Source organism: Miniopterus natalensis, chromosome 11 (genome assembly GCF_054644295.1).
Source record: "Miniopterus natalensis isolate mMinNat1 chromosome 11, mMinNat1.hap1, whole genome shotgun sequence".
In the NCBI taxonomy this organism is placed as follows: domain Eukaryota; kingdom Metazoa; phylum Chordata; class Mammalia; order Chiroptera; family Miniopteridae; genus Miniopterus; species Miniopterus natalensis.
This window is the reverse complement of record NC_142091.1, coordinates 42823605-42849276: the sequence shown is the minus strand read 5'-3', so window position 1 is coordinate 42849276 and position 25672 is coordinate 42823605. Positions and strand designations below refer to the sequence as shown.

The following is a 25672-nucleotide window of genomic DNA, read 5'->3' as shown; positions in this document are numbered from 1 at the left end:
TCAAAAAACTACAGATAGTATTTGCCCTTAAACGTATTGGTGAGACCTTCCTCTGTTTGAGTGCTCTTATTGCTCAAATGTGGCCTAAGGCTCCTAAGAAAAGAGAAAACCATTTCCCTCCTACATGGGACATGACATACTGGGAATGAGTCCTCCCAGCAATGAGGGACCTGCAGTGGCATAACATCCCCCAAAATGAGCCATCCTGATAATGGACAACCAGTGATGCTTTTAATAATTAATGTTGCTTTCTGGTAATTGATCAGCAATGCTTTCAAGGAAAAATCTTGATCAAAAGAGGAAAAATATGAAAATATAAATGGGGCTACTTTAAAAGGGGTAGAAGCTGCCATCCCAGAGGAACTGCCTACATGCCTTACTCCTCAAACCTTTGGAGTGTTAAAACAGGGCAAAATAACCTTTGGACTGGGCCTAAAGCAATGTTATATCCCAAAGAAATGTTTGAAAAAATAACAAGAAAGCAGATATGACTACAGGACTGATGACTACTAGACTGAAACGTAAAAACATCATTTAGAATTAGCTTATTTGCACCAAGAGAAACATCTTCCTTCTACTGATGTAATTTTTCCTTCCATTTCCCATAAATATCCCTCACTTTTGTCTCCTTAAATCACAATACTATTTGGGCTTCTGCCTGAATTTCTGCTTCCCAAGTAGTTTTTTTTTTTTTTAATGTCAAATAAATGCTTGTTGCCTTTCACTTTGACCTTTTATTTTCAGATTAACACCTTTATGGTGGATATATAAACCCTTGTTCCTCAAATAATTTTTAAACCAGCATCTCACTGGTCGCCTTACTAAGACTAGCTAGAGGGGACCCAACCCAACTTAGCCTTCCAGCCATCCTCTCCAAGGCACTAGGCATGTGACTCAAGTCATCTTGGGGCTTCCAGCACAACCTGGCTGTCAGCTGAACTGATAGGGGATGCTCATGTGAAGCATGAAGAAATGCTTAGCTGAGCCATTTCTGAATTCTAACCCACCAAGTCATGACATAATGAAGCGGTTTGAAGCCATAAGCTTTGGGATTGATTGTTACATAGCAATACATTGCCCAAACATTCTTTTACAGAAAATTTTACATGTTTCTATCAAAAGGAGGAACTTTTTTGCTCTAACCCCAATAATCTTTCTGTCTCCTTATATCTTCACAATAGGCTACAGAAAATGTTCACTGCAAAGGACTCCCATTTCTATTGAGACTAACAATTCTCAAATACTAATGTACCGAAGATTTGCCTGGGAAATATTTAAAATGACAGTTCCTAGGGTCCTCACCCAGATATTCTGATTGAGTAAGTCTAATATGGGGCTCAGGAATCTACATTTTAAGAAACATCCAAGTGATTCTGACACGAGTGGTCCCAAGAACACACACAGAAAAGCATTAAATGAAATGTAGCAGAGACAGTGAGGCTATGAACTGAGCATGGCTGTGGGGATGGAGAGAGGAAACAAGGTGCTCTTCCCCGGCCCCATCCTCTAGACTTGTTTCTAGGCTTCTCACATCTGGATTCTTAAGCTCTACATCCAATTAAAATCATCATAGTACAGTTTTCACAGGGCTTTATGCTTTTCATTTTATTTTAGCTTCTCAAACTCCTATGTGAAGTAGAACAGACATTTGCCAGAGAAGTGATTAACCTATACCTAACATCAAATGCCATATGTCTGGGCACAGAGTCTCTAAAGCTGAGAGCCCCAGGCCTTGTCACTCTGAGGTCTTTCTTTTACATTTTCAAAGAATGTCAAGTTCTTCACATCAGAAACACTGCCACCAGGAACCATCTTCTTCGTTCTGATCATTACAATCATGCTTAATGAGTAGGTGTGGATTGCAAACTCCCACAGCTTCCAGCAGCTTCTGGGCTTCCTCATCAAATGCCTCTTTCCACAACCTGAGAAAACAAGGGGACATCTCTTTTTGCACTCAATTTCCCCACAGCCCTTTATTTTCTCAGAAAATTTATGTCAATGGCCGGGGGGGGGGGGGGGGGGGACACGGGACGGCTATTCTTTTAAAGTAGAGAGAGAATATTAACATGGCTGAGGTGTAGAAAAGGAAACGGATATGCTGAAGGGGATACTGCAGTTGAAGGAAAATGGAATATAGAAGAGAAAGAGAGAACTAGATTAAAATTTAAAAGGATCCTCCGATAGCCTTTTTTTTACTTAAGCAAAATAGTAATACTGATGATGATGAAAACAGCTAACACATACACTGTTTATTGTATGTTAGGCACTGTTTTAAAGACCACCTCTATTGACTCAGGTGATCAATCCTTATAATAAGCCTATGCATAAATATTATCATTTCACCCCTTTTACAGATAAGGTAACGAAAACACAGAGATTGGGGACTAGCACAAGTTCAAATATCTAGTAAGTGGCAATAAACTCAGGTAGCCTGGCTCTAGAGTTCATGGCTCTTAACCACTATGCTACTTTATGTCTCTCAAAATTTACTGTTCTATGAGAGAAAAACAAATAAAGGCCTAGAAAATACCCAAGAACCCACAATCAGGTTGATCCTGAGGCTTGCAATAAATGAGTCGCTCCCCCAGTTTCTTATTTCAGAAAATTTTCTTCCTAAGAAGCCAATGAAGACTTACCCTAGAACTTGTAGTTTACATTCAGGAGACCTCAAGACTTCACATAACTTTGCAATTCCTTCACAACCTAAGGTATTCTGTGTCAGGTTTATTTTTATCAGTCTTTGGTTGCTGCTAAGAGTAAAGGAGAGATCCTGACAACAGAGAGAGGTCAAACCACAGTATTCCAGCCTGCAGGGAAGAGAGACTGCAGATAAAATTAACTTTATCCCATGACAGACGGCAAGCACACAAGAGATCTGGGAATATAGGATACTCTAGAAGCTTAAAAAAAATGAGCACAATTAGGGGAAATTCAAGGAATATAAGTACTTATAATATTTATTATTTTAGATATTTATAGGCTGAACATATCGTTTCCAATATCATGAATTATGAATTCATAATTATGGTCCAGGGTATAAAGCAGTTGTGTCCTTGAACAGCATTAAAATTATAACATATTAAAATTATAACATAACTAGATCTTAGAAATACGGCATTGTTTAAAAGTCAAGTTACATAATGAGATCCCTAGCACCATGCCATTTATGCAAATAAAAATGCATGCACCAAAAAACTTCATCACATCTTTTACAAGGATACACACAATTCTATGGCAAATTTCAAACATATTAGGTCAGTTGCCTACAGGTGGAAAGGAGGATGGTTAGTGGAGATACATTAACCAACTAACCAAACAACGATCAATGGGCCCTTGCGTAAGCCAAAGATGATACAATACCATGGACTAAGGAAATATGTTAAAATCAGTCTTCTGTACCTGATGATTCCCCCAGCCAACTCATTTAAATCTAATTTTCACCTTAATGTTTATGTAGTCATTCAACAACTGAGTGCCTATATAGAAACTGAGTATACAAAATATTTTTTTAAGTGGCTGCCACATGGAACACACATTAACAGAGTGGAACAATAGTCCCGCCACTGATAATGACACAAAGTACACAAATATCACACAAAATAAATCTTATGGTAAAAAGTATAAGACATAAAAGATTATCAAGAATTTATCAGGAAACAATCATTCTAAGTTTGTAATCACTAATAACAGTCAAAAAATCTGCGGTACATTTACACAATGGAATACTACGCAGCCGTAAAACAGAAGAAAATCTTACCTTCTGAGACAGCATGGATGGGCTGGAGAGCATTATGCTAAATGAAATAAGCCAGTCAGAGAAAGACAAGTACCACATGATTTCACTTATACGTGGAATCTAATGAGCAAAATAAACTAACAACAGAATAGAAACAGGCACAGATACATGAAACAGACTGACAGCTGGCAGAGGGGAGGGGGTTGGGGGGCTGAAGGAAAGAAGGTGAAGAGATTAGCCAAAAAACATGCATAACACACAGGCACAGACAACCGTGTGGTGACAGCCAGAGGGAAAGGACAGTGGGGGTAGGTGGAGGTGGGCAAAGTGCGGGGGTGGGAGGAATAGGGACAGAAAGAAACTTTGCTGGGCAATGGGCACACGATGCAGTGTGCCAATGATGTTTTATTGAGTTGAACACTTGAAATCTGTATAGTTTTGTGAACCAACGTCACCCCAATAAATTCAGTGAAAAAATACAGAAAACAAAAACTAACAACTACAAAATGAAAAATAAATCTGCAATTATAGGGGTGATTTTTAATATTTTTCACAGTAATTGAATTATCTGGGGGAAAAACACTACAAATATAGATGATCTGAATAGCAGGAGTAACAATCGTAACTGATATGAATTACTGCAACCAATGGCTCTTCATAGTACACTATGGAGCGCATATGAGAACTGACTATATACTAGGTCATGAAGCAAATGTCATATTTCAAAGAACTGAAACCATGTATGTTCTCAGACTGTAATGCCAGAGAGTAAGTATAAAAAGATAACAAGAAACTGCTCTTCTGTCTGAAAATCAAGGAATATACTTTAAGATAATCCATTGGTTGAAGAAAAAAATCATAAGGGCAGTTAAATATTTCAGACTAAAAAATAATGACAACACTTCACATAACAGCAAAAGGTGGAGGATGAAGTTAATACAATGATTTAAAGGAAAATCGTAACCTTGAGTCTGTGTTGGAAAAGAAGAAATATTTATGAGCTAAGCGTCCAATTCAGGAATTTAGAAAAAGAATGGTGAAATAAACTCAACCAAAGTTGAAGAAATAAAAGAAGCAATAATTAATGAAACAGCACTAGATATCTAAATCACTAGAGATGGTTCAGAAATTAAGCAGATAATAATATTAGACACTTGGCAATAAGTTTTATGTTTTAGATGAGTAGACAAAAGCACAGGAATACTATTACCAAGATTATTCAATAAGAGAAAACCCACATAAATGTATAATTATTTAAAAAATTGAATCAAAAGTCAAAAGAGTCACCACACAAAGGAAGCTTCAGATCATATAGCTTCACCAGAAATTTCTACAAAGCTCAAAAAGGAAAGAATTCCAATCTTGCACAATCATATGCCAAAATACACAGCTGACCGGCTAAAATTTAAAGATTAAGCCTGACAAAGCTGGCAAGAAGAGGGAGCAATAGGAACTCACACACTGGCAGTGGCAGAATGAATTGGTGGAATGTTTTTGACATCTGATACATTTGAAGACCTATATTCCCCCATAATATAAGTCCACTCCTCATTATTTACTCGAGATAAATGTGTATGTAGCATTTATGTATTAAAATATGTATAGCATAGCCCTAGCTGGGTTTGCTCAATGGTTAGAGCGTCAGCCCGTGGACTGAAGGGTCCCGGGTTCGAGTCTGACCAAGGGCAGGTACCTCAGTTGCAGGCTCAATCCCCAGCCTGGTCAGGGAAAGTGCATGAAGGAACCAATCGATATGCCTCTCTCACATCAATGTTTCTTTCTCTCTCTGTCTCTGTCTCTGTCTCTCCCTCCCTCCCTCTGCCCCCACCCCTCCCACTCTCACTGAAAAGCAATGGAAAAAATATCCTCAAGTAAGGATTAAAAAAATAATAAAATATTTATAGCATCACTAAGTCATAAAATAAAAGAAATGAAAACAGCCCACAAGTTCACCTGAAATTAATGGTTATTCTAGTTTCTTGTGTGGTCATTCATTGAGATCTTTTATAGTAATAAAAGTGAATTAACTACAGCTACATGAAGCAACTGAATGACTCTTACAATCAATATTAAGCAAAAACCCCTCCAAAACAAAAACCATGAACACAGAAGAATACATAAAGTCTGATTCCATAAGTTCAAAATCAGGCAAAATTTAAATACACTCATGGTTCACTGTACAGGAAAACAAATGAATGACTGCCATAAAGTCAGGATAATGGCTGCTTCTTGGGGAGAAGGGAAAAAGTTGTGGTTTCGAAGGAATGACCAAGGGGAATTCAGTTAGCTGGGAAAATTCAATTTCCTGACCTGGGTGCGGTTACATACATTTTTTTATTTTAAAAATATTAGTTTTATTCACTTTTCCGTATTTTATTGTTCATAATGAAAATGTTTAAGATATGATTTGGCAGAGCTTAAAAATAACAGAAGAGAAAATTTAAAATTATAGGATGAAAGTCACATTAGAAGTAGACAAGTGTATTTTCACAGCTGCTGAATGACTTGAATGACTGCTTGGCTGTGTTCATAGTATTTTGGTCATCCTTCCTCTGAGAGTTTTCCAGAGAGTCCACTGCCGACTAGCATTGAAACTAATTGTAGAAAAGTCTGAAAACAGCGGATTCTTCCCCTTCAGTGTCCTTATTTGTTAAAAATACTTTTATTTAGGCCTGGATGTCTGTAGGTCCAACAAATTGTCCTGTGTTGACTTTTATTATTAATATTTTTCTGGGGAAATGGTATGCCCTTTTAATCTGTAGATTGTGCTCTTTTGGGGAGTAGGGCTTCCTATCTTTAATTTTTGCTTATCTATTTGTCCAGTATTTTTTTTCCAGGATCTTTAATTATGCTTATTGTGGATCTCTTTTGTCGGTCTTCCTTATTTGTAACTGTCTTTAATCTTTTAAAACTCATTCTTCTTTTGCTTGATGTTTTTCTAATCCATCCTACATATTTCCTAAGTGTATTTTCAGCAGTTGTGAATGGCCAATGGAGTGGCACGTCCTTGTGAAAATATACCAGAAGCCAAGATTGTATTGTGTAGAAAAAAGGAATGGGTATTGTTGGGAGGCATTCTTTTGCCCTCCTACATGTTTTCTGACAAAAATGCAAGCCCCTGCCAACTCTTTACCTGGGCCGTTTCCTTGGATACATGTGCAATGAGCAACCGTGAGGGATGAGGTCATGTCTGCCCTTTCATGACAAAGAGCAGGCTTGCTCCCTGCTCGCTATAAAACGATGAGTCCCCGAACTCAATGTTCCTCTCTTGGGATGCAACCTACTGCATGTGCACCTATCGGAGCCCTCCACAGCAACCCTGTGGGACTTAGGACACAAGGGAAACTGACACAAACATGCCTCATGCTTATATGGCTGTGCTGCAATAAAGTCCTCTGTCGCTGATAGGCTTCTATGTCTCCTGCCTGCATCCATGAGACAGAAAGAGGCTAACTTATTAGGTGGTAAGTAGGATTAAATTTCAGACCCAACAGTTACATCATCATCATTGCTGTGATAAAAACATATAAACAGTCAATGGAAACATGGGAAAATGCAACACTTTCTTGGAAGATTCAGGGAGACATATCATAGTGTCTGAGGTTCCCACATGTAAAGCAAAATTTTTGACCTAGAAGTCAATAATTCATGCTGTATGAGTAAAAATGTACTCTCCAATATTAGTTCAACTTTTTAAAAAGAAAATAAAAATCTAAACAATATCTGATTGAACATAAGTATTCAGAACATAGGATAAGATTTTATTAGGTTGCAAGCTCCTTGAGAGCATTTTTCTAGATAGATGATTAATAAAATATCTGATTTAATAAGAATAATTAGTGCAAGGCCAGATGGGATATCTGAGGGATGACAGAATGCGGAAGACCTAAATTAAGTACCCTTTACTTAATACATACCCTATCCAAGGTACTGAGAAATGTGAAATACAGTGCCCATACTAACAATATACAGTACACATTGATCCATATATTTGAAATTCAGATTCTCATTTCTGAGAGTAACTTACCTTCTAACCCCATTCATTTTCCATCCTCTCTCCATATACTAAATTTCTTCTAGCTATACTAGCCACCAAATAGCTGTCATTTTCCTAATGGAAAATGGAACTCACCCAAGCCTCTGAATATTACAGTTTGGATGTCTCAAAGCTTCACACAGAGTTTTGACTCCATCATCCTGCAAGTCATTGTTCCCGAGGTCCAGGCTCCGCAGATTTGGGTTGTTCAGAATAGCAGAAGCCAGATCCAGACAACAGGCACTGGTGAGAACACAACCCATCAGTCTGTAAGAAATACAAAAGAAAACTGAGACCTTTGGCTGTGAGGCTTACTTAATTTATTCCTGGGAGAGATTCCCATGTATCTGAGCTTATCCTGACCCTGTTCTACCTATAATCCAGGATGCACAACGGAAGGTCTAACATTGCCAGTAGAAACAGGTGGATTTCTTAGTAAGCAGAAAGCAACAGTGGGTAAACTGCTTTCTCCCACAAACAAGTCGTTACCTATCAAGACTCCCAAATCAAGGCTATAAACACTTACTCCTACCAATGCTAAAAAAAATATTGTAAGCTTTCCCAAGGAAGCCACTGATGTCTACACTTTCAGTTTCCAATATATTATTGATATAAAAATGCTTTCCAGGAATCTATCTCAAAGCGTTATCTCCAAAAAATCAAGAAGGCACATATAAGAAGATATTTCTTTCATGTCTTTTGTAGGACGTTCAAGAGCACTTAAAATCTGGCCTCAAGCATTCCCTTTCTCTTTTGTCCCCATTCTATCCTCCAACCACACAATCTATTGTTTTCCAGATATACCACTTCCATCCCCATTCTCCTTCTTTTCTCTCTTCTTTCCTTCTGCCTGGGTTATCTCCACAGAACAAAATCCTCTACATCTTTCAAGCCTAACGTGACTCGGTCTCCTCCGTTCCTCTCCTTGCTCCTTGAAACTCTCGCTATACCCTTATAACAAAATATGCAATAGGTTAGACTCAGCATTTATTTCCCTACTCTCAGCATTTTGTGAGTTACTTGAGGACAAGAGCACCGCCTCAGTAATAACCTTTAGTCCCCTCAGCATCTAGCTCATATTTGTTGTAAACTCTGGTTGAGAGAATTCGCATAGCCTCCAGAGACTGTGGAGGTAGCTAAGAAAGCACCAGCAATGCTCAGGAGAGAAACTGGGCTAAGCAAATATCCTGTGTGTACCCGTCGCTTAGAAATTATATCTCTGTAGCTGAAATGAAGGCATTGGATTTAATGATAATTTCCATTAAGCAAAATTTTATCTTCCAATTGGAATAATCATCAAGGAAACTCCAGAGAATCACATTGTAATCCATATAATATACATTTTCCTAAAGGAGGTATATGTGCTTGTTGGACCCAAGAGTTCAATCACTTCAATGTTTACAGATGTGACAATTGACTATTAAACTTGTTTGGAAATTTGGTTATCATGAGTCAGTCCAGTCAAGCCAAACACCTCTGGGTACACCACCAATCTTGAATTTATAGTTCTAAATTAACAACGCTGGGATTAGACCCTTCATGACTCATCCAGACTACTAGTCAGTCCCAAGGGAGGCCCTAGTGGGAAAGTAAACTGAGACTGCTAGGTGACACCTATATCTTGCTTCACTCTAGCCACAGTATTTATATAATGAAATGTTAAATACTGTGCCACCATTAAAGTAAGATAATTGTATGTAACTATTGGAATCTGTTTCTGAAATACTATCACACGAAAAGGAAGCTTCAGTCACATCTACACAGTAATCACAATTACACATACACATGTCATGTACAGGTATGTGTACCTATTCACAGAGTAAGAGAGAACCACGTAAGGATAAACATGGTTGCTGTTAAGGAATGACTGGATTGTTGGATAGTTTTAAGAATTCCCTTCGCAGTTTTTTTTAAAAGTTGGCCCAATTATAAAACCAAATTTAAGAAAGAAAAACTGGTGGAGCATAACTTAAGCTTCATGGATGTAGGGTAAAGGACATAGTAGAGTTACTGGGGCATAACCAAGGGAAAAATAAAGAGGCTACTGTTCAGCCTGATGGCTCTGGTCCGCCTTACCTGAGGCAAGTTGACTGTAATTACTGTATTAATCGTTTATAAAAATAGGAGGAACACACTGCCCCAGTCTTGGGCAGAATGGGAGAAAGGGAATCAGTCATATATCCTAGATACTCTGCTCTCAGCCTCTCTTTCCATACCTCCCCTACAGTAGATAAAGCTACACAAAACTAAGGTCAAAGAAGACCTACTCCAGGTCCTGAAGATTACAGCTTGGATGCCGAAAGACATCACACAGAAGCTTTACTCCATCATCTTGTAGCCAGTTTGACCCCAGATCCAGATGTGTCAGGCTCTTGTTGCTTAGCAGGGAAGATGACAGATGTTCACTGCTAACTGAAGTGAAATGGCATCGTCGCAGCCTACACAGGAAGGACAATGTGAGGAAAAATAGAATCACTGCTCCACTGCCAGAGATTTATATCTTTGAAAAGATTTCATGCTATGGTCCCTGTCTACATCTCAGGTCAAATAGCCTCTTCCTCATTGCCTCTTCGGCTGTCTTACTTGGGAAACAAAAGTTTGCACCAAATTCAGCTACAAACTGGATTCATGCTCTTCAGAATTTTTATTACTATAAATAAAATTTTAATCTTATTACATTGCATATAAATATAGTACCCTCTTGCAGAAGTAGCCACATGGCCCAGAGGAGCAGGCATATGGAGTAGAATGGGAGCGATCACAATAAATAAGTACTTTCTGTACATAATAAAAGTGGCATTTCCAATCAGTAGGGAGAAGATATATTACACTATAAATGATTTGGGGACAACAGATCTGACGGGAAAATAAGTTTAAGCCTTATAACAAATTTAATTTGGAATACTTTAACATTTAAATGTTAAAAATTAAACCATAAAGAGTATGAAAAAGATGACACAAGTGGATTTTTTAAAAAGAAAGGTATTCCCTATTATGACAAACTTCTAGAAATCATGAGGGGGAAGGTAACTAAACCTCGCAAAAATTTTATATTCTAAAAATGATCATAAAGAAAATTAGAAATACAGCAACATGCTAGGTAAATTATTTACAATACATAAAATATGATTGTAATAGTTTATTTGAGATATCAGTAACCATAATATATAACATAAAGAAAGCATCCAGAAGAAAACTGAGCCTATGAAGAGACAATTCCTAGAATACATTAGAGAAGATGCTCAACATCAAGTCCTTTTTAAAGTTATTTTCAATGATCTAATTAACATTGATCAGAAGGACTGCAGATACCCAGTGAGGATATAAAAATTGAGCTTCGGGTAAGTTGCATAATCTTTCTAAGCCTTACATTCCTCACCTGTACAATGAGGCACTCGGAACTCAGGTTGCCAATTTGATACCAACAGGTAATTTTGTGCAGGTTAAAAAAAAATTAGCACAAGGCCCAGCACACAGTAAGGACACAAGAAATGGCAGCTATTAATATCATCATCCTCATCTGCTTCATTATCATTCAAGTCAACAGTAGGGAGACAGCAAGGGACAGAATGTGTTCATATTATCTTCCTTTAGAAGGCTGAAAACTAGCATTCACTTACACAAGGCTCTGTAGAGTGCACTGCGGATGTTTCAAGACATCACTCATTAACTTCACTCCATCGTCTCCCAAGATGTTGTCCGCCAAGCACAAATGTGTCAGCCTCTTATTGCTGATGAGGGCCAAAGAGAGATCCTCGCAACCAGCTACTGTGAGGCCACAGCTTTCTAAGCTGAAGGAGAAACACAGATGGGAAGGGATAGTCAAATCCCAAAGTTCATGCTTCTCCTTCGCAAGGAAGTTAGCTGGTATTTACGACTCCTACATCTCAACTACAGACTCAACCTCATCAAAGCTACTTAAATTACGGATTCCATTCCAGCTGTGTACAGGGTGCAATGAAACAAAAAACAGGAGGGGAGAGGAGAAGCCTGGGAAAAAAATAAAATAAAAAGGTCAGTCATGAAGAGAAGAAGTGTCTAAAATAGTCAAATAAAAGAGGAGGGGCAGTGGGGGGAGAAAAGGAGGAGCTCACCCACGACTGATAAGTGAGCCATTTGGTATCAAGGCCCAGGCAGTCTGCCCATTCACATCACAACTAAGCTATATAAGACTGAACAAAATGACACTACAGTAAACAAAGCAAAAAGACTCACGACAGTCTCTCTAGGTAACACTTTGGATGTCTTAAGGCCTCACACAACAGCTTCACTCCGTCATCCAATAGATTATTAGTTGACAGATTCAGAAATACCAGGTTCTGGCTTCTGACAAGAGTCTTGGAGATGTTCAGACAACAAAGTGTAGTTAGGTCACAGGATTCCAAGCTGGAAAACAATACAGAAAAATAGAAATGACCCCTCCTCAGAGAAGAATTATAACCCCCCCTCAGCCAGCCAGAGCATCCGGTCACATGAATCTATCGGGGTCTTTGGGACCTTTTTTGAGAATCCAGCTAACCTACATAGAATAAGAGTTTAATTCAATCACAAGGCTCTGACAGTGTTAGGAAGGGGAGGGTGGGAAGCCTGTCTTTTCCATTCCCATGTCTCCAATTGCCTTTGAAAATACGTATGAAAACATTCAAAAATATTTTTAAATGATCATCATTTTTTAATCCGGGAGGAATGTCCTTAGCTACAACATGGATGAAGGTGGACTGAAGGAGGGCTGCATCCTTATACTCTGATTTCTGAAACAGATGGGCAGGAAATCAGGAGCAAAAGCTGTGACTCCCACTACTGTCTTCCAAGAGCTCATTTACAAGTGGGAACCCACGCTTTCTGAGGAATCCAGTCCTTAAGAGTGAAAACAAGTAAATCAGAAGTAAGTTTCTAAAAATCATGTAAAAGAAGCAGGAGGAAAGAAGTGCATGTAGAGCCCTTACTTTTAGTGACTCTCATTTAGAGGCCACCTGTCTTGGGGCGTGGCTGGGCCTGATTCCAGCCAGCTATTTGTAAGAAGAGTCTGGTGGCAGCAGTGCTCCTGGAACGTGGAGTTGTTTTTGTTATTTTAGGCAAGGACTTATTAACTCGAGTCCCTTGGGAATTGGTTCTCTTCATCAAAATCAGGGCCTACGGAGTTAGGAACAGGCTTAGACCTCAATGGATGACCTAGAACATGGTTTAAGGCTGAAAAACCTCAACTTGGCCTGAGAAGTGCTATGGACTGAGAAATGCGCCCCAAAATTCATATGTTGAAGCCCTAATTCCCAATGTGACTGTATTTGGAGACAGGGCCTTTAAAGAGGTAATTAGGTTATTTGAGTGAATCAAGAGTGAACCCTTCACCCAGTAGGACTGGTGTTTCACAGGAAGAGAATACACTAGGAATGTGCAAACACACCAATGGCCATGCGAGGACAGTGAGAGGGCAGCCGTCTGCAAGCCAGGGAGAGAAGCCTCGCCAGAAACCAGTGCTGCCAGCGCCCTGATTTTGAACTTCTAGCCTCCACAACTGTGAGAAATAAATTTCTGTTCTTTAAGCTACCTACTCTGACTTACCTCAGATTCTGTAGTCTACAGTCTGGGTGTCTCAAGGCTTCACATAAGGACTTCACTCCACTGTCCCCTATATCACTTCCTTTCAGGTCGAGATGCAGCAGATTCTGGTTGTGAGTCAAACAACTAGCGATATTCTGACAGCCATCAGGGAAAGAAAGAAATCTCAACCTTCAGGAGAAAAATATGCAGGAAGGATCACAAAATCATCTCTTTTGTCTTTTCAAACCAAAATCTTAGATATTATCTAAATATTCCTGCCATCTCTTATCCTACTCTGGGTTTCTCGTATTCCAGGTCAGGTCATAAATCCAAGTTTCAGATGTTGCTTAGAAAAACAACTGGGTTACAAGTTAGGTGTCCATGATATCCTGACAACTGATACTCTCAACTTTTTTTCACCTTGAAAGAAAAGAAGGTAATAACATCAGAAAAAGCACAAGAGGAGTTTTTGAACTCTTAACCCCAGGAATAACTATTAATAATTATTGGGACTATTCTAAATACTGCAATTACAACATTAATTCATGGCATTTAATCCTTTAAATAATCTGAGGTGAGTTCACCGTTAGTATCAACTGTTTAATGTGCATCATTAGCAAAACATTATTGCAAAATATGCCCTACCATCTCACAGGCAGCCCAAAGCAAAACATAGAGGGAGTTAGATCGCCTATTTTGCTTCTGATTTCCTATCTCCTAACTCACTGTTGCTGTATCTAGTTCTGTAATGCCTCTGTGAGCCCCAAATGCCCAGCACGTTCACACTGCTCGTTAACTGTTCAAAACCTCCCTTCGTCCCTTTTGCCCACTACTTACCCTTCACCTTCACACCCCTTCCAGCCAAGCACAAGAAAGCAAAGCTTTTACCATTTTAAGCACTAACCATCACCATCTAATGAAAGTGCCTAATGCACTCACTAAATATAAGATTAAAAGTACAGCCTCCCTTGTTAGGGAAATGGAACTTGAGTAAGTAAAGCCACACCAAGGTGGGAAAGGCTAGGAGCTGCCTTCAGGGTGTCACCCCGCCCCCCCCCCAACCAAGGTACATTCGAATTCTAAAAGAGGAAGCTATCTAACCCAAAAGATGGCATTAGCAATTGTTAGGATTTAGATTGGCGACATTCATCAAAGGGACAATGTGGGAAGATATTTGGGGGTGAGCAAAATGGACTTCCAAGAACCCCTTCATCATAAAACATATATACAGTTTCCTACCACATTATGCAAGTCCAGACCTAATCTAGTTACTTAAAATCTAAAGTCAGATCTCACTAAAAACACTGAGATTCTAAGGAAAATATTTGAAGGGAAGCCTGCCCCCCCCCCAAAAAAAACCCCCACGTTAATCTTCAGTGTCAAGGGAAACAAGTATCTATCATTTGTTCAACATTCAGTACATAGTGCTGAGCACCAATTAGGCCTTAAGTACACTGATGGGCACTGAACACAGAAGACAACAGGTTCAGTTCCAGCTCCTAGGAGAGCTCATGGACAAGAGGAAGACATTAAACAGGCAAATGTACAAAAAGTGATAGGGTATCTAGAATCAAATTAAGAGATAAAGACTGAAATAACAACTGCTGGCAAGGATGAGGGGCAGCTGGAGCTTCCACATGTTGCTGGTGGGACTATGAAATGGTACAACCACTCTGAAGAACTGGCTGGCAATTTCTTAAAAAGTTAAACATCCTCCTATGAACCAGCAATTCCATTCCTAGGTATTAACCCAAGAGATGAAAACATGTCACCTTTAAAAACAAGATTTGGCTCAGCCAGGCGTGGCTTAGCGGTTGAGCGTCGACCTAGGATCCAGGTGATCGGGGTTCGATTCCCAGTCAGGGCACATGCTCGGGTTGCAGGCTCGATCAATGACTCTCTCATCATTGATGTTTCTATCTCTCTCTCTCTCTCCCTCTCCCTTCCTCTCTCTGAAATCAATAAAGATATATTTTAAAAACAAACAAAACAAAACAACCCCCCCCCCAAAAAAACAAGATTTGTACAAAAATATTCATAGCAGCTTTGTCCCTAACAGCCAAAAAATTGAAAATGACACTGGAGGTCTATTCACAAGAGGATGAATGAGCAAGTTGTAGTCTATCATACAATGGAATGCTAATCAGCAATAAAAAGAAATTGCTGAAACATGCAACATGGATTAATTTTATTTATTTTTTAATTGGTTTTTAGAGGGAAGGAAGGAGAGAGAGGGAAGGAGGGGGGAAGGTAGGAGGGAGGGGGAAAGGGAGAAAGAAGGAACAGAGGGAGGGAGAGATCGATTTGTTGCTCCATTTATTTATGCATTCATTGGTTGCTTCTTGTATGTGCCCTGACCAGGGATTGAACCTGCACCTTGGTGTATTGGGATGATGCTATAACCAACTGAGCCACCCAACTGGGGTACCATGGATGAATTAAAAAAAAAATCATTTTGTTAAGAAAAAGATAAAAACAAAACAAAACAAAACAAAATATATATATATATATACTATATAAATCATTCTAAATGATTTCCAAGAACAGAAAAAGCTAATCTATAGTGAGAGAGGTTAGAAAATGCTTGCCTTTGGGACTGACCGGGAGAGAAGACTGATAGCGTTACAAGAAAGCTTTCTGAGCTGATGAAATTATTTGGTCTTGTTTCCAGTATTGGTTACACAGGTGTATGCAATTGTCAAAACTCAATGTACTGAATGAACTCTTAATATCTATGCATTTTATTGAACATAAATTATTCCTCAATTCAAAAAAATTAAACAGAAAAAGTAGTATGTTCCAGAACTTATCTTTGAAAATGCTTTGTTGACCTGCCTACAATGCCTTACCTCTGTGTTCTTCACCTAGAAAATTCCTAATCAAGCCCCCAAAACCCATGTCAACAGCTACTACGCTCTGCACAATCTTTCCCAGAACAGGTTACTTATGTTTCCACATTCCCAGAGGTTTCCACTGTTTATGTTCTTAGTGTTTTACACTGTTGGTTTACCCTGATAAGTAGGAGTGGGAGGTGGGACAAATAAAATTGGAACTCTATTAAATTTTCTCATGCCACACTTACAATAGCTTTTGTAGTTTACAGTTTGGGTGCCTTAGTTCTTGATAAATAACCTTCATTGCCAAGTCATCGAGGTTGCTATGACACAGGTTCAATTCTCTCAAGTGTTCATTTGTATGAAGCACAGAACAGAGATCTTGCCAGCAATAATAGGCATCCCTTTGCCTACATAATTGGGAAAAGAAAAGACCAATGAATCTGTTTCACCCCAGGAGCTCTCAGAAGACAGTAGTGGGTGAAAATAAGTGGACTATGAAAATGGTAAGAGCATCCAGTGCAGGTCTGCTGTAAGCACAGTCCACCAGAAGTCTTCCTCTTGGCTCTCCAGAGGCTTTATTTGCCCAATAGCTTTCCCACCTCCAACACACTCCTTCAACATGCAAAATAAAAAAAAACTGGAGACTTCATTTGGAAGGAAGAGTCTCAGGAAGGACAGGAGAGGTCTTCAAATACCCGAAGAGCCAATATCAAGAAGAAAAATAATATGTGACCACAAAGAGTAAGATTAGGAACAGCGGATACTAGGGAACCACAGGTTTGCATTCCAGTCCTACCGTTTAGTAGCTATATTACTTTGAGCAAGTCACATTAATTCTATGAGCTCAGAGTTTTTTCATCTATAAATGGAAAGGCCATCTCCCCTCACAGGGTTGTGAAGATTTAATAGTCAACTTTAGTTGGTACACAAAAGCACTTTGTAAATTTTAAAATGCTATATAATTTAATTATTAGGCATACTATCAAGAAAGTCATTATAAACAAAAGGTAACAAGGAATAAAACAGAAGATAATCTAGCGATTATAAGCATAAGCTCTAGAACAGCATAGTCCTGAGTCCCCACTCTGCCATTCACTACACTGGGTGATTCTGGCAACATTACTAACCTATGCAAGCCTTGCCTTCTTCATCATCTTAAAACATGAACATAACAGTATTTATTTCTTACGATTACTGTGAAGATTCAGTAAGTCAAGTTATAGAAAATGCTTAGCAAATGTTTCATGTCGTAAATGCTCCTACCAATTAGTAGCTATTTATATTAAAAAATATGTAAGTCCGGCATTTTGCCTTATACATAACAGGTACTGTAGAAGAGGAATTGGCTTTTTCCCTCTGTCCTAGGTTCTCTGGCAGGGCCCTGTAAAACTAGACTGACAAGAGACAGCTTAACGAGAGAGAAGCATGCACATTTTATTAGCACATGCGGATACACATGGGAGAAATTCAGTTATGGGTAAGTCAAAGCGGTAGTTAGAATTTGGGGTCTAAAAAGTAATTTAGCAGGGGAAAGGCGGAGGGAGAAAGGGCACTTATGTGAAAAACGAATGACTTTTTGGAAAGATAAACAGACCTTTAGTAGACTAGATGGGAGACATGGTAAGTTATGACAAGTTCTGTCTGGGTGTAGGGCCAACTTCTGTCTCCAAGAAGAGACAAGAGTTGCTCCTGGGAGGAGTTTATAACAGTTGAGTCCTTTTGGGAAGCTCTGCTTTTAGGCAGGTAAGGGGTTTCAGGAACTCAAATGCCTTCAGCTCGAAATAATTCTTATGTAAAAGCGGCACATTTTGGGCTGGCACATCCCGATCCCCTTCACTATTCAATAAACATTGGTTTCCCCCATACCTTACTTAAACCCGAATGAATGACATTGCAGAGTGGTGGCCTCTATGTCACCTGAGGTCTTAAATTTGAGAAAACTAGGCAATAAACTATTCATTCGAACATTCAAGTGCTTACTATGTACACATATTATGGATAAAATGGTGAACAAGACAGCAATCCTGCTCTCAAGTTTATAATGTAGTAAGGTTGTAGAAGAGACTGAGGCCACCCATAATGTCCCTTTTAAAACACTGGGTCCTCAGACTCTTTTATTTTAGAAACAATGCCAACTCTAGTATTAGATAACACTACAACAGAGGTGAGGGGAACGTAGCATGAAGACTGGCTATATAGTGGCCAGGATGCCTTCCTAACATTTGTTATTGGGCACAAAACGCATTTTAATGCCCTGGGTTCGATCATGTCTTTTTAAAAAATAGAACTATGAAACCAGAATGAAGAAAACTGACTGAAGGAGATTATTTGCAATTTCCCAAGGATAGTAAAGAGCGGGTCATAGAATTCTAGCCTATAATTCCTACTCCCACAGTTCAGAGAGGAATGATATGTATTCTTATAAGAGGAATGCTGCAATTGTGTGTAACAGCAATGAGACAGCTTCAGTAAAGTTGGAAAACCAAGGACTTAAAATCAGATGTGTGAGTTCCTTCAAGTTACATACCTGATTTTTAGGAGACTAAATGAGTTGGGATTTAGAAGACTATCAGGTATGTGTGAAGCAAATATTAGCTATTATTTGATGTATGCTTAAATCAATGATTGTACTTATTTTCTAGGTGAATACCTTCCCTGAATCTGTTTTGTAATCATAAAAATAAACTGAAATATGGTTTTGACCAACCTTGAGTTGGATATGGTCAACATCCTGTGCACTCTATATACCACATAGTAAGCCCTCAATTAATTTTAGCTAAATCTAGGACTAATTCCATAGTTCAATTCTTCTTCTAGACTTAGATGGGCAAAGTCAGAAAAGGCAACTAGAGGAAGGGGAGAGGGTATAATAATCAGCATAAAAATGCTGAAGATTGCTCTTTCAAAACACTCAGCACCTACTATTTCTTACCAGCATCTGACTCCACCCAGTTAGGTGTCAAAGGGCTGAGACCTTTCATACAAAGGCCAACCTATGCCTACGCAATGGGGAAGGTGAGCTAGGTCAGTAGAATGCAGTGGAAACATAGCCTAGACAGACGACCTACGGACACTCTATCCAGCAAGAAATTGTTTTTACAAGGTAAATACACTCCGTAGGATAATGGGCGTAATTTGGGCGATGCCTCACCCCTCCTTGAGGACTGAAGCACTCAGTCCCTAGTTGTTGGGAGTGGTCACAGCTGGCAGCTCTCAGCCAAATCCCTCTGTTGGGACCTGCCCATTCTGTACCAGAAGCTGTGACTGGTCAATAGGGGCTTCAGTGCATGCTCTCCTTTTCTCAAGGTGGGACACTTTGAAAGGTTACCCTGGCTCTGGGACCTCAGCTAAATAACTCTTCCCCTCTCCCTGACAAAATCGGCTTCCTTCACTCCCCCACAGGCCACTTCCAGGGAACTGACCTCACACACTTACCAAGTTCCAGCCGGGAGGCTTGAACTGAACATCTTCTTCTCAAATACCACAGTCACAGACAGCTTGATGGTCCGTAAACGCCGGCAGTGTTTAAGGCAGAAAGAAGACACAAGCAAGTGGATTTTCCCACAAATGTTAATGACAACCTTTTGGATATAGCTCATTGCCTGGCTTATAAATGCTTCGTCTTGAGTCTCATACAGGCAGTGAAACAACTCCAGACATCCCAGCTGTGATGAGAAATAGTCACTATTTCCTAATATTTCCATCTCCTGAAGTATCTTCCCTTTTATCTCCAGCGACATTATACAGTTACAAGTTTCCTCCAGTTGTTTTATTCGATCTTCATTCAAAAGGCCAAACAAAAAGCACTTCATCTGCATCAAATGTGGGTCTTTATAACTAGTGCTTTCAAGTAACGGCTTCACGTCTGTGAAAGACTGAGAGGAATGGTCTGCGAAAGACTGAGAGGAATGGTCCTCGGGTTCCTGGCTGTCTTCCAACATATAGAACATAGCTGCAAAAAACTCCTGAATGTGTAGGTGGGTGAACTCATAGCAGTTTTCATAATCTGTATCCTTCTGAAGAATATTCATGGCCAGGAAAAGTGAGACATCGAATTTAGATAACCCATGCCTTCGGAGGTTTGCCTTGTAAAACACATGTGTCATAGTCCATACTCCTTTGGCAGCCACGTGGCACAGGCTCCTCAGTTGGGCTTGCTTGGGTAGACTAGGAGAGCTTCTATCTACTCGTGTGAACAAGCTAGAAATATAGCACGTAAACAGAGCCACGGTGGATTTGCAAGTCAGTGTGACATCACCACCCTTCTCCAGCTGCTGCTCCAGACAAGTACAAATGACCCAGCACATTAGGGGGACTTTGCACATGCTGAAAAGCATCTCATTGTTTCTCAGTAAGCTCAATACTTGCAAGGCCCACGTCTTGTCTTCAAAAAACTGGTAAACATACTCCTCTCTTGCATCCTCAGACATCCCCAGTAGCTCTATAGAACGCTGACTCTTCAGCAAGGGCTTTAGTCTCTCGCAAGCTGTGAGCCTTGTCGTCACCAATAAGAATGACTCGGGGAGCATCACTTTCCGCAGCAAACTACTCATGAGGAAGGACACTGGGTGTACCTGGGTCCAGTCCTCACACAGTGCATACTCAGGTTCCTCGAAGGCGAAGTTCAACTCATCAAAACTGTCAACAATAAAAAGGAGACTATTTGGCTGGGACATAATGTTTTCAATGGGGCCTTCTGTGCTGGGCCAGTCATTTGATATCATTTGAACAAAGCTTCTTTCTCTCCACTGGTTAATTTCTCTCGCATTGAGATAAAAAACATAGGTGAACTTCTCCTGATAGAGATTGCCCTGGGCCCAGTCTAACATTGCCTTTCTCACCAGGGTGGTTTTCCCAACTCCAGCAGCCCCTTGCAGCACCACTGTCTGCGGCTGCTCACCGGTTGTGACATCCACATCAAACAAATGTTCCAGCAGCTCTCTACCTTCCTTGGCAATTTCATGACGGAAATCTTTAGGTTCTCCAAGCAAACACTTCTTATCTCGCATGAGGCAAAACCTTTCCTGTATTTGAATTCTGTATTTTGTTCTGTCACCTAAGTCATAATGGAGCAGGAACAAAACAAAGATACACATGATCAAAACAAATTCTATGCTTTGCAATGTTAAGAATAGTGGGCATAGACTTAGTGGGCATAGACTTAGGAAGAGGAAGTGATTGACATAGGCTGAAATAAAAGAGCAGCTGGTTTAGGTAAGAAAAAAAAATGTAAACAAAAAATATTCCTGTAGATTTAAAACATGCACGAGAAACTGAAAAAAATAAAACTGGCAATGCAGAAAAATGAATTTGTGATGGAAAATAAAAATTAAATCCATTCTAGAAATATTTTCTCTTCTTTGTACTTTTCCTCCAGAGAAAAAAGATGATATATGTGTAGAACAGAGTCACATCCAGATTAATAAGGAACACAGGCAGGCGCCCTGGCAGGTGTGGCTCAGTTGGTTGGGCACTGTCCCATGCACGGAAAGGTTGTGGTTAGATTACTGGTCAGGGCACATACCAGGCTTGCGGCTGGATCCCCGGTAGGGGCCGTGCAGGAGGCAACCCATTGATGTTTCACTCTTACATGGATGTTTCTCTCTTTCCCCCTGCCCTTTCCTCTTTCTCTGAGAAATAAAAAAAAAAAAAAAAAAGAAGAACAACATAGGCAACAATTAACAATAATAGCCAGAGAGGACCTGAAGACAGATCTGAAGCTACAGATCAAAATAATCCGCCTTATACAGGTAAAACATTAATAGAAATGAACATCGAAACACAGCCTAAAGAACTTTTCTTTCCATTTTATTTTATTCATTTTTAAATTGAATTTTTTGGGGTGACACCACTTAACAAAATTATACAAAGAGAAGAAAAAATCCCCAAATGTCCAAGTAGAATGAAAATATAGTTTCATCTTTACTTAGTTAAGCCCAATTCTATCTTTAGATCTCAATTAAATGTCACTATCTCAGGAGAAAAGCCTTCTCTGAACCCCAATGCTAGATAGTTCTCTTTTTCACATATTCTCAAAACACAGTATATTTTTTCATTCATAGAACATATCACAAGCTGTAATTATTTAATTTTTTAAAGTAAATACAGTTGACTATTGAACAAGACAGGTTTGAACTGCACAGGTCCACTTATATGTTGATTTTTTTCAATAAATATGCAGCTGGCTCTCCATAACCCTGGGTTTTGCATCCAGAGTCAACCAACTGTTGATAGAAAATATTATTTTTGATCTGTGGTTGGAAAGCTGTGGATAAGGTGCACTGACTGTATGCACTGTTCTATGCTATTTTATGTAAGTGACTTGCGTGAGCATCCATGGACTTTGGTATCCATGGGGGTCCTGGAACCAATCCCCCTTGGAGACATGACTGTAATTCTTTTCTCTGTTCCATTCAGTACAAACATCTAACACAGTTCATATCCCACTAAATTATGCTTAATTCTCCTCCAAGAGAATTTATGGTATCAGAATGTAGATACACTTTCTTTTTATGATATAATATCTAGTACAGTGCAATATTTAAAAGACAATTGAGATTATAAGGATGATTTTTACTTTCTTTGTTTACTTTTATCAACTTCCAGATTTTCTGACAGGCACTTTCTATGGAGATAGAATCCCGGTTTCTTAAATATATACCACAAAAATAAACATCCTTATATTGAATCAGAAATTAAAGTACAAGTGGGAAGTCATCTTCTAGATCATTTAATGCAATAAGCAATTTTTATTTATTAGTCCCTGGAATGAAATAGGTTCTCAATTATTTCTTTATTTTATTTATTGGTTTTTTAGGGGGAGAGAGAAAGAGAGAGACTGAGACACATTGATTTGTCCACTTATTCATGCACTCATTGGTTGCTTCTTGTATGTGCCCTGACTGGAGATCAAACCCACAGCCTAGGTGTACAGGGATGACACTCAAACCAACTGAACTACCCGGCCAGAGCCTCAATTACTTCTTGAAAGAAACACTGCGGCCTGTTAGAAACCAGCATAGCTGAGTTATGAATAAAGCTTTTTCACCTGCTCGTTTTTTTGTACTGTAATTCCGTTCACGTAAACTGGAATTCAACTACACAGAATTCAAAACAAAGTAGGGCGAATGGAAATGGGGCTGAACAAAGTCCGAGAAGACCTGGTTCTAGAAATTACATTTTATGTGGATTAGTCAATTACTACCCTTGGAACTCAATCACAGCATCACTTTTAAAGGAAGGGAATAGATGTGATAAGCCAAATAGTCTCTGCCAACTCAAGGACTCATTAGTCCATAAAACACAGACATGAATACACCTTTGTTCATTAGACTTTCACCTTTGACTGGGCATTCCCAAATAGCGTTCTCTTGAGTCCTGAATCAACATGGCCTTGACTCTGACTTTGGCCAGAGAGCCAGTTTTATTGACTCTTCTTGAATGATAATCAGTATACAGGTAGGATATTAGAAGAAGTTAACAAGAGTTGAACAAAAGTACCCTGGCAGATGAACCCCATCACGTTTCAAAAGCTCAAACTCCTCCCAAATCTGACAAAAACCCATCTACTCACGCAGCACTGCCTCCTGGTCACCTTGTGCCTCTCCAGCCCTGGTGTCCTCTGGTCCTGTGGTCTGGGCTGCCCCTGCAGCAGGTTCCAACAGGATTACAAGATTACCAAACACAAGGAGAGCTTTCTTAATGGGCAGAACTGGGGACAGAATTCTCCTCAGCGGTCAACTGTATGACCCTCTGGGTTTAAGAAACTAGAGCAACAGAGCCTCAGACTGCACAAGTTTAGCTGAGGGAAGAGTGATGTGATGCAAACAACACTGAAGTAGGAGACCTCCTGCCATGCCCCCATCCTGTAATAGGGTGAGTGGTCTAGTCTAAGCCTAAATTTCCTTGTCTGTATTGACCTCACGGTGGTATGGTGTGGCTCCAAGGAAATATGAGTAAGGAATCTTAGATGTCTACAATATTTCATACTTGGGAATGACTAAACATACTGATGTGGCTTAGGTCCCTTAATAAGCTTTTTGCCCATTCCTCATGTTTCTGCAAAGATTTTAAGACATATTTGAAATTCCTTAAAGTTTAGCCTAATATATGTTTATTTGTAGTTTAGACAAAGGTACATTAGATGGAATAATTCTTATCATTCAGTTGCTTTGATCATGCTAACTGGTACCATATGGATGAATTACTCCCCAATTAATGAGTGGACTGAGTGACAGCACTCAAAACTTTCCAGCCTCTTCAGTGTTTCTCAAATGATCCAACAAGCTCCCAATGTACTTGACCACTGTGGAGCTTGTGTCCCACAGGACGGTTTAATCTCTAAGTCCCTTTCACAGAATCATCCCAGCAGCTTCCAGGGCACTTCCTTCTTCCTCCCCCCAGATATGTCCCTAGCATCACTCACAGCTCATCTCTGCTTTTGCTTTGTCACACAGTTCCTTGAGGTTCATCTTGCCAAAGATTTTCAGAGCCACATCCCAAGCCTGCTCTCCTGGATAATGTTTGTGCATCAAGTTAGCCAGCTCCTCCCGCTTGGCTTTCTTCACATCAGCCCAGGGTATGGGGTGGCACCCGGGTCCTATGGCCTCATTCTTTAGGTGTAACTTGAATTTACTTAATTCCTCTTTGTTTAGCTCCTCCAGGTACAGTAGCAGCCCAAAATCAGAAAAGAAGGAAGACGACGAAGAATCTGTCATCTTGTCTGTGGGCCAGTATTCAGCCTTCAGTAGGGAAAAGTAATTGAAATAAATGGGACCTATGGAAAAGATTAGAAATGGAAACACCTATAAAAATACAGACTAATTCAACACGTGCTGAAGCCCGCTCTGTTCTGCTCAGTGCCGACCTAGTGTCCTCTGCAATACATTTTCTATCATAAAAACATTCCTCTAATATAGAACACTGTATATATCTTCCACCTTCCTAAGAGTTACTCCCAGCCCCACCACAAATGAGCTGTAAGGAAAAAAGACAATTCATCTCTCTGAGCCTCACCTCTGCAAAGTGTTGATATCAGAGGCGACCTCCGAGGACTGGAATAAATTAAATCATGCAGAGAACATGTATCACCTGGCACAGAACAGGGTCCTACTAAGTACTGGCAACTTTCCTCATCACTTTTCTCCCCCATCAACACCCAACATGTGTCTCAGTCGATAAAGCATTGTTATTGTACCCCAACCAAACGCACCATTACTCCTGACGCACGTGCAACTGGAGTATGCCAGCATCTCCCTCTCCTTGCCCTGTCAGCTCTGGCCACGAGCCCACCTGCAGTCACCCAGGGCATGCGTTCCTAGCTGACGAGCTCCTTTCACGTCCACCCCCATCACAGTCATTCTGGGTGAGTTCAAGTTAAAGCCCATCCAGAACATCACTATTTCACATCCTTAACTCCCAGGGCCTTTTCACTCCAGCATTTCACTGAGGCCCTCACTCCAGACTCCATCAGCAACAGCTACTCAAACTCTTCAACTCCAGTCCCATAACCCTTCTCTCGCA

General features: G+C 39.8%; 1 protein-coding gene across 1 annotated transcript; it reads right to left on the bottom strand.

Moving 5' to 3' along the window:
* Window positions 1-1786: 1786 nt before the first annotated feature.
* NLRP14 (NLR family pyrin domain containing 14) lies at window positions 1787-24867 on the bottom strand. The gene is made up of 11 exons (XM_016213957.2): window positions 24576-24867; window positions 23724-23795; window positions 19586-21206; window positions 16396-16557; window positions 13335-13502; window positions 11988-12158; window positions 11393-11563; window positions 10040-10210; window positions 7869-8039; window positions 2637-2807; window positions 1787-1922 (listed from the first exon to the last, which is right to left on the bottom strand). Exons 1-11 carry the CDS (start codon window positions 24865-24867, stop codon window positions 1787-1789), a joined length of 3306 nt encoding a protein of 1101 aa, XP_016069443.2.
* Window positions 24868-25672: the final 805 nt, after the last annotated feature.

Coding starts and splice junctions, on each gene's coding strand:
- NLRP14 (XM_016213957.2), bottom strand. CDS start 24,867: ATGACAGATTCTTCGTCGTCTTCCTTCTTTTCTGATTTTGGGCTGCTA. Junction 16,558..19,585: donor AGCCTCCCGGCTGGAACTTG/GTAAGTGTGTGA, acceptor CCAATTATGTAG/GCAAAGGGATGCCTATTATT. Junction 8,040..10,039: donor TGTAATCTTCAGGACCTGGA/GTAGGTCTTCTT, acceptor TATTTCTTACAG/ACTGATGGGTTGTGTTCTCA.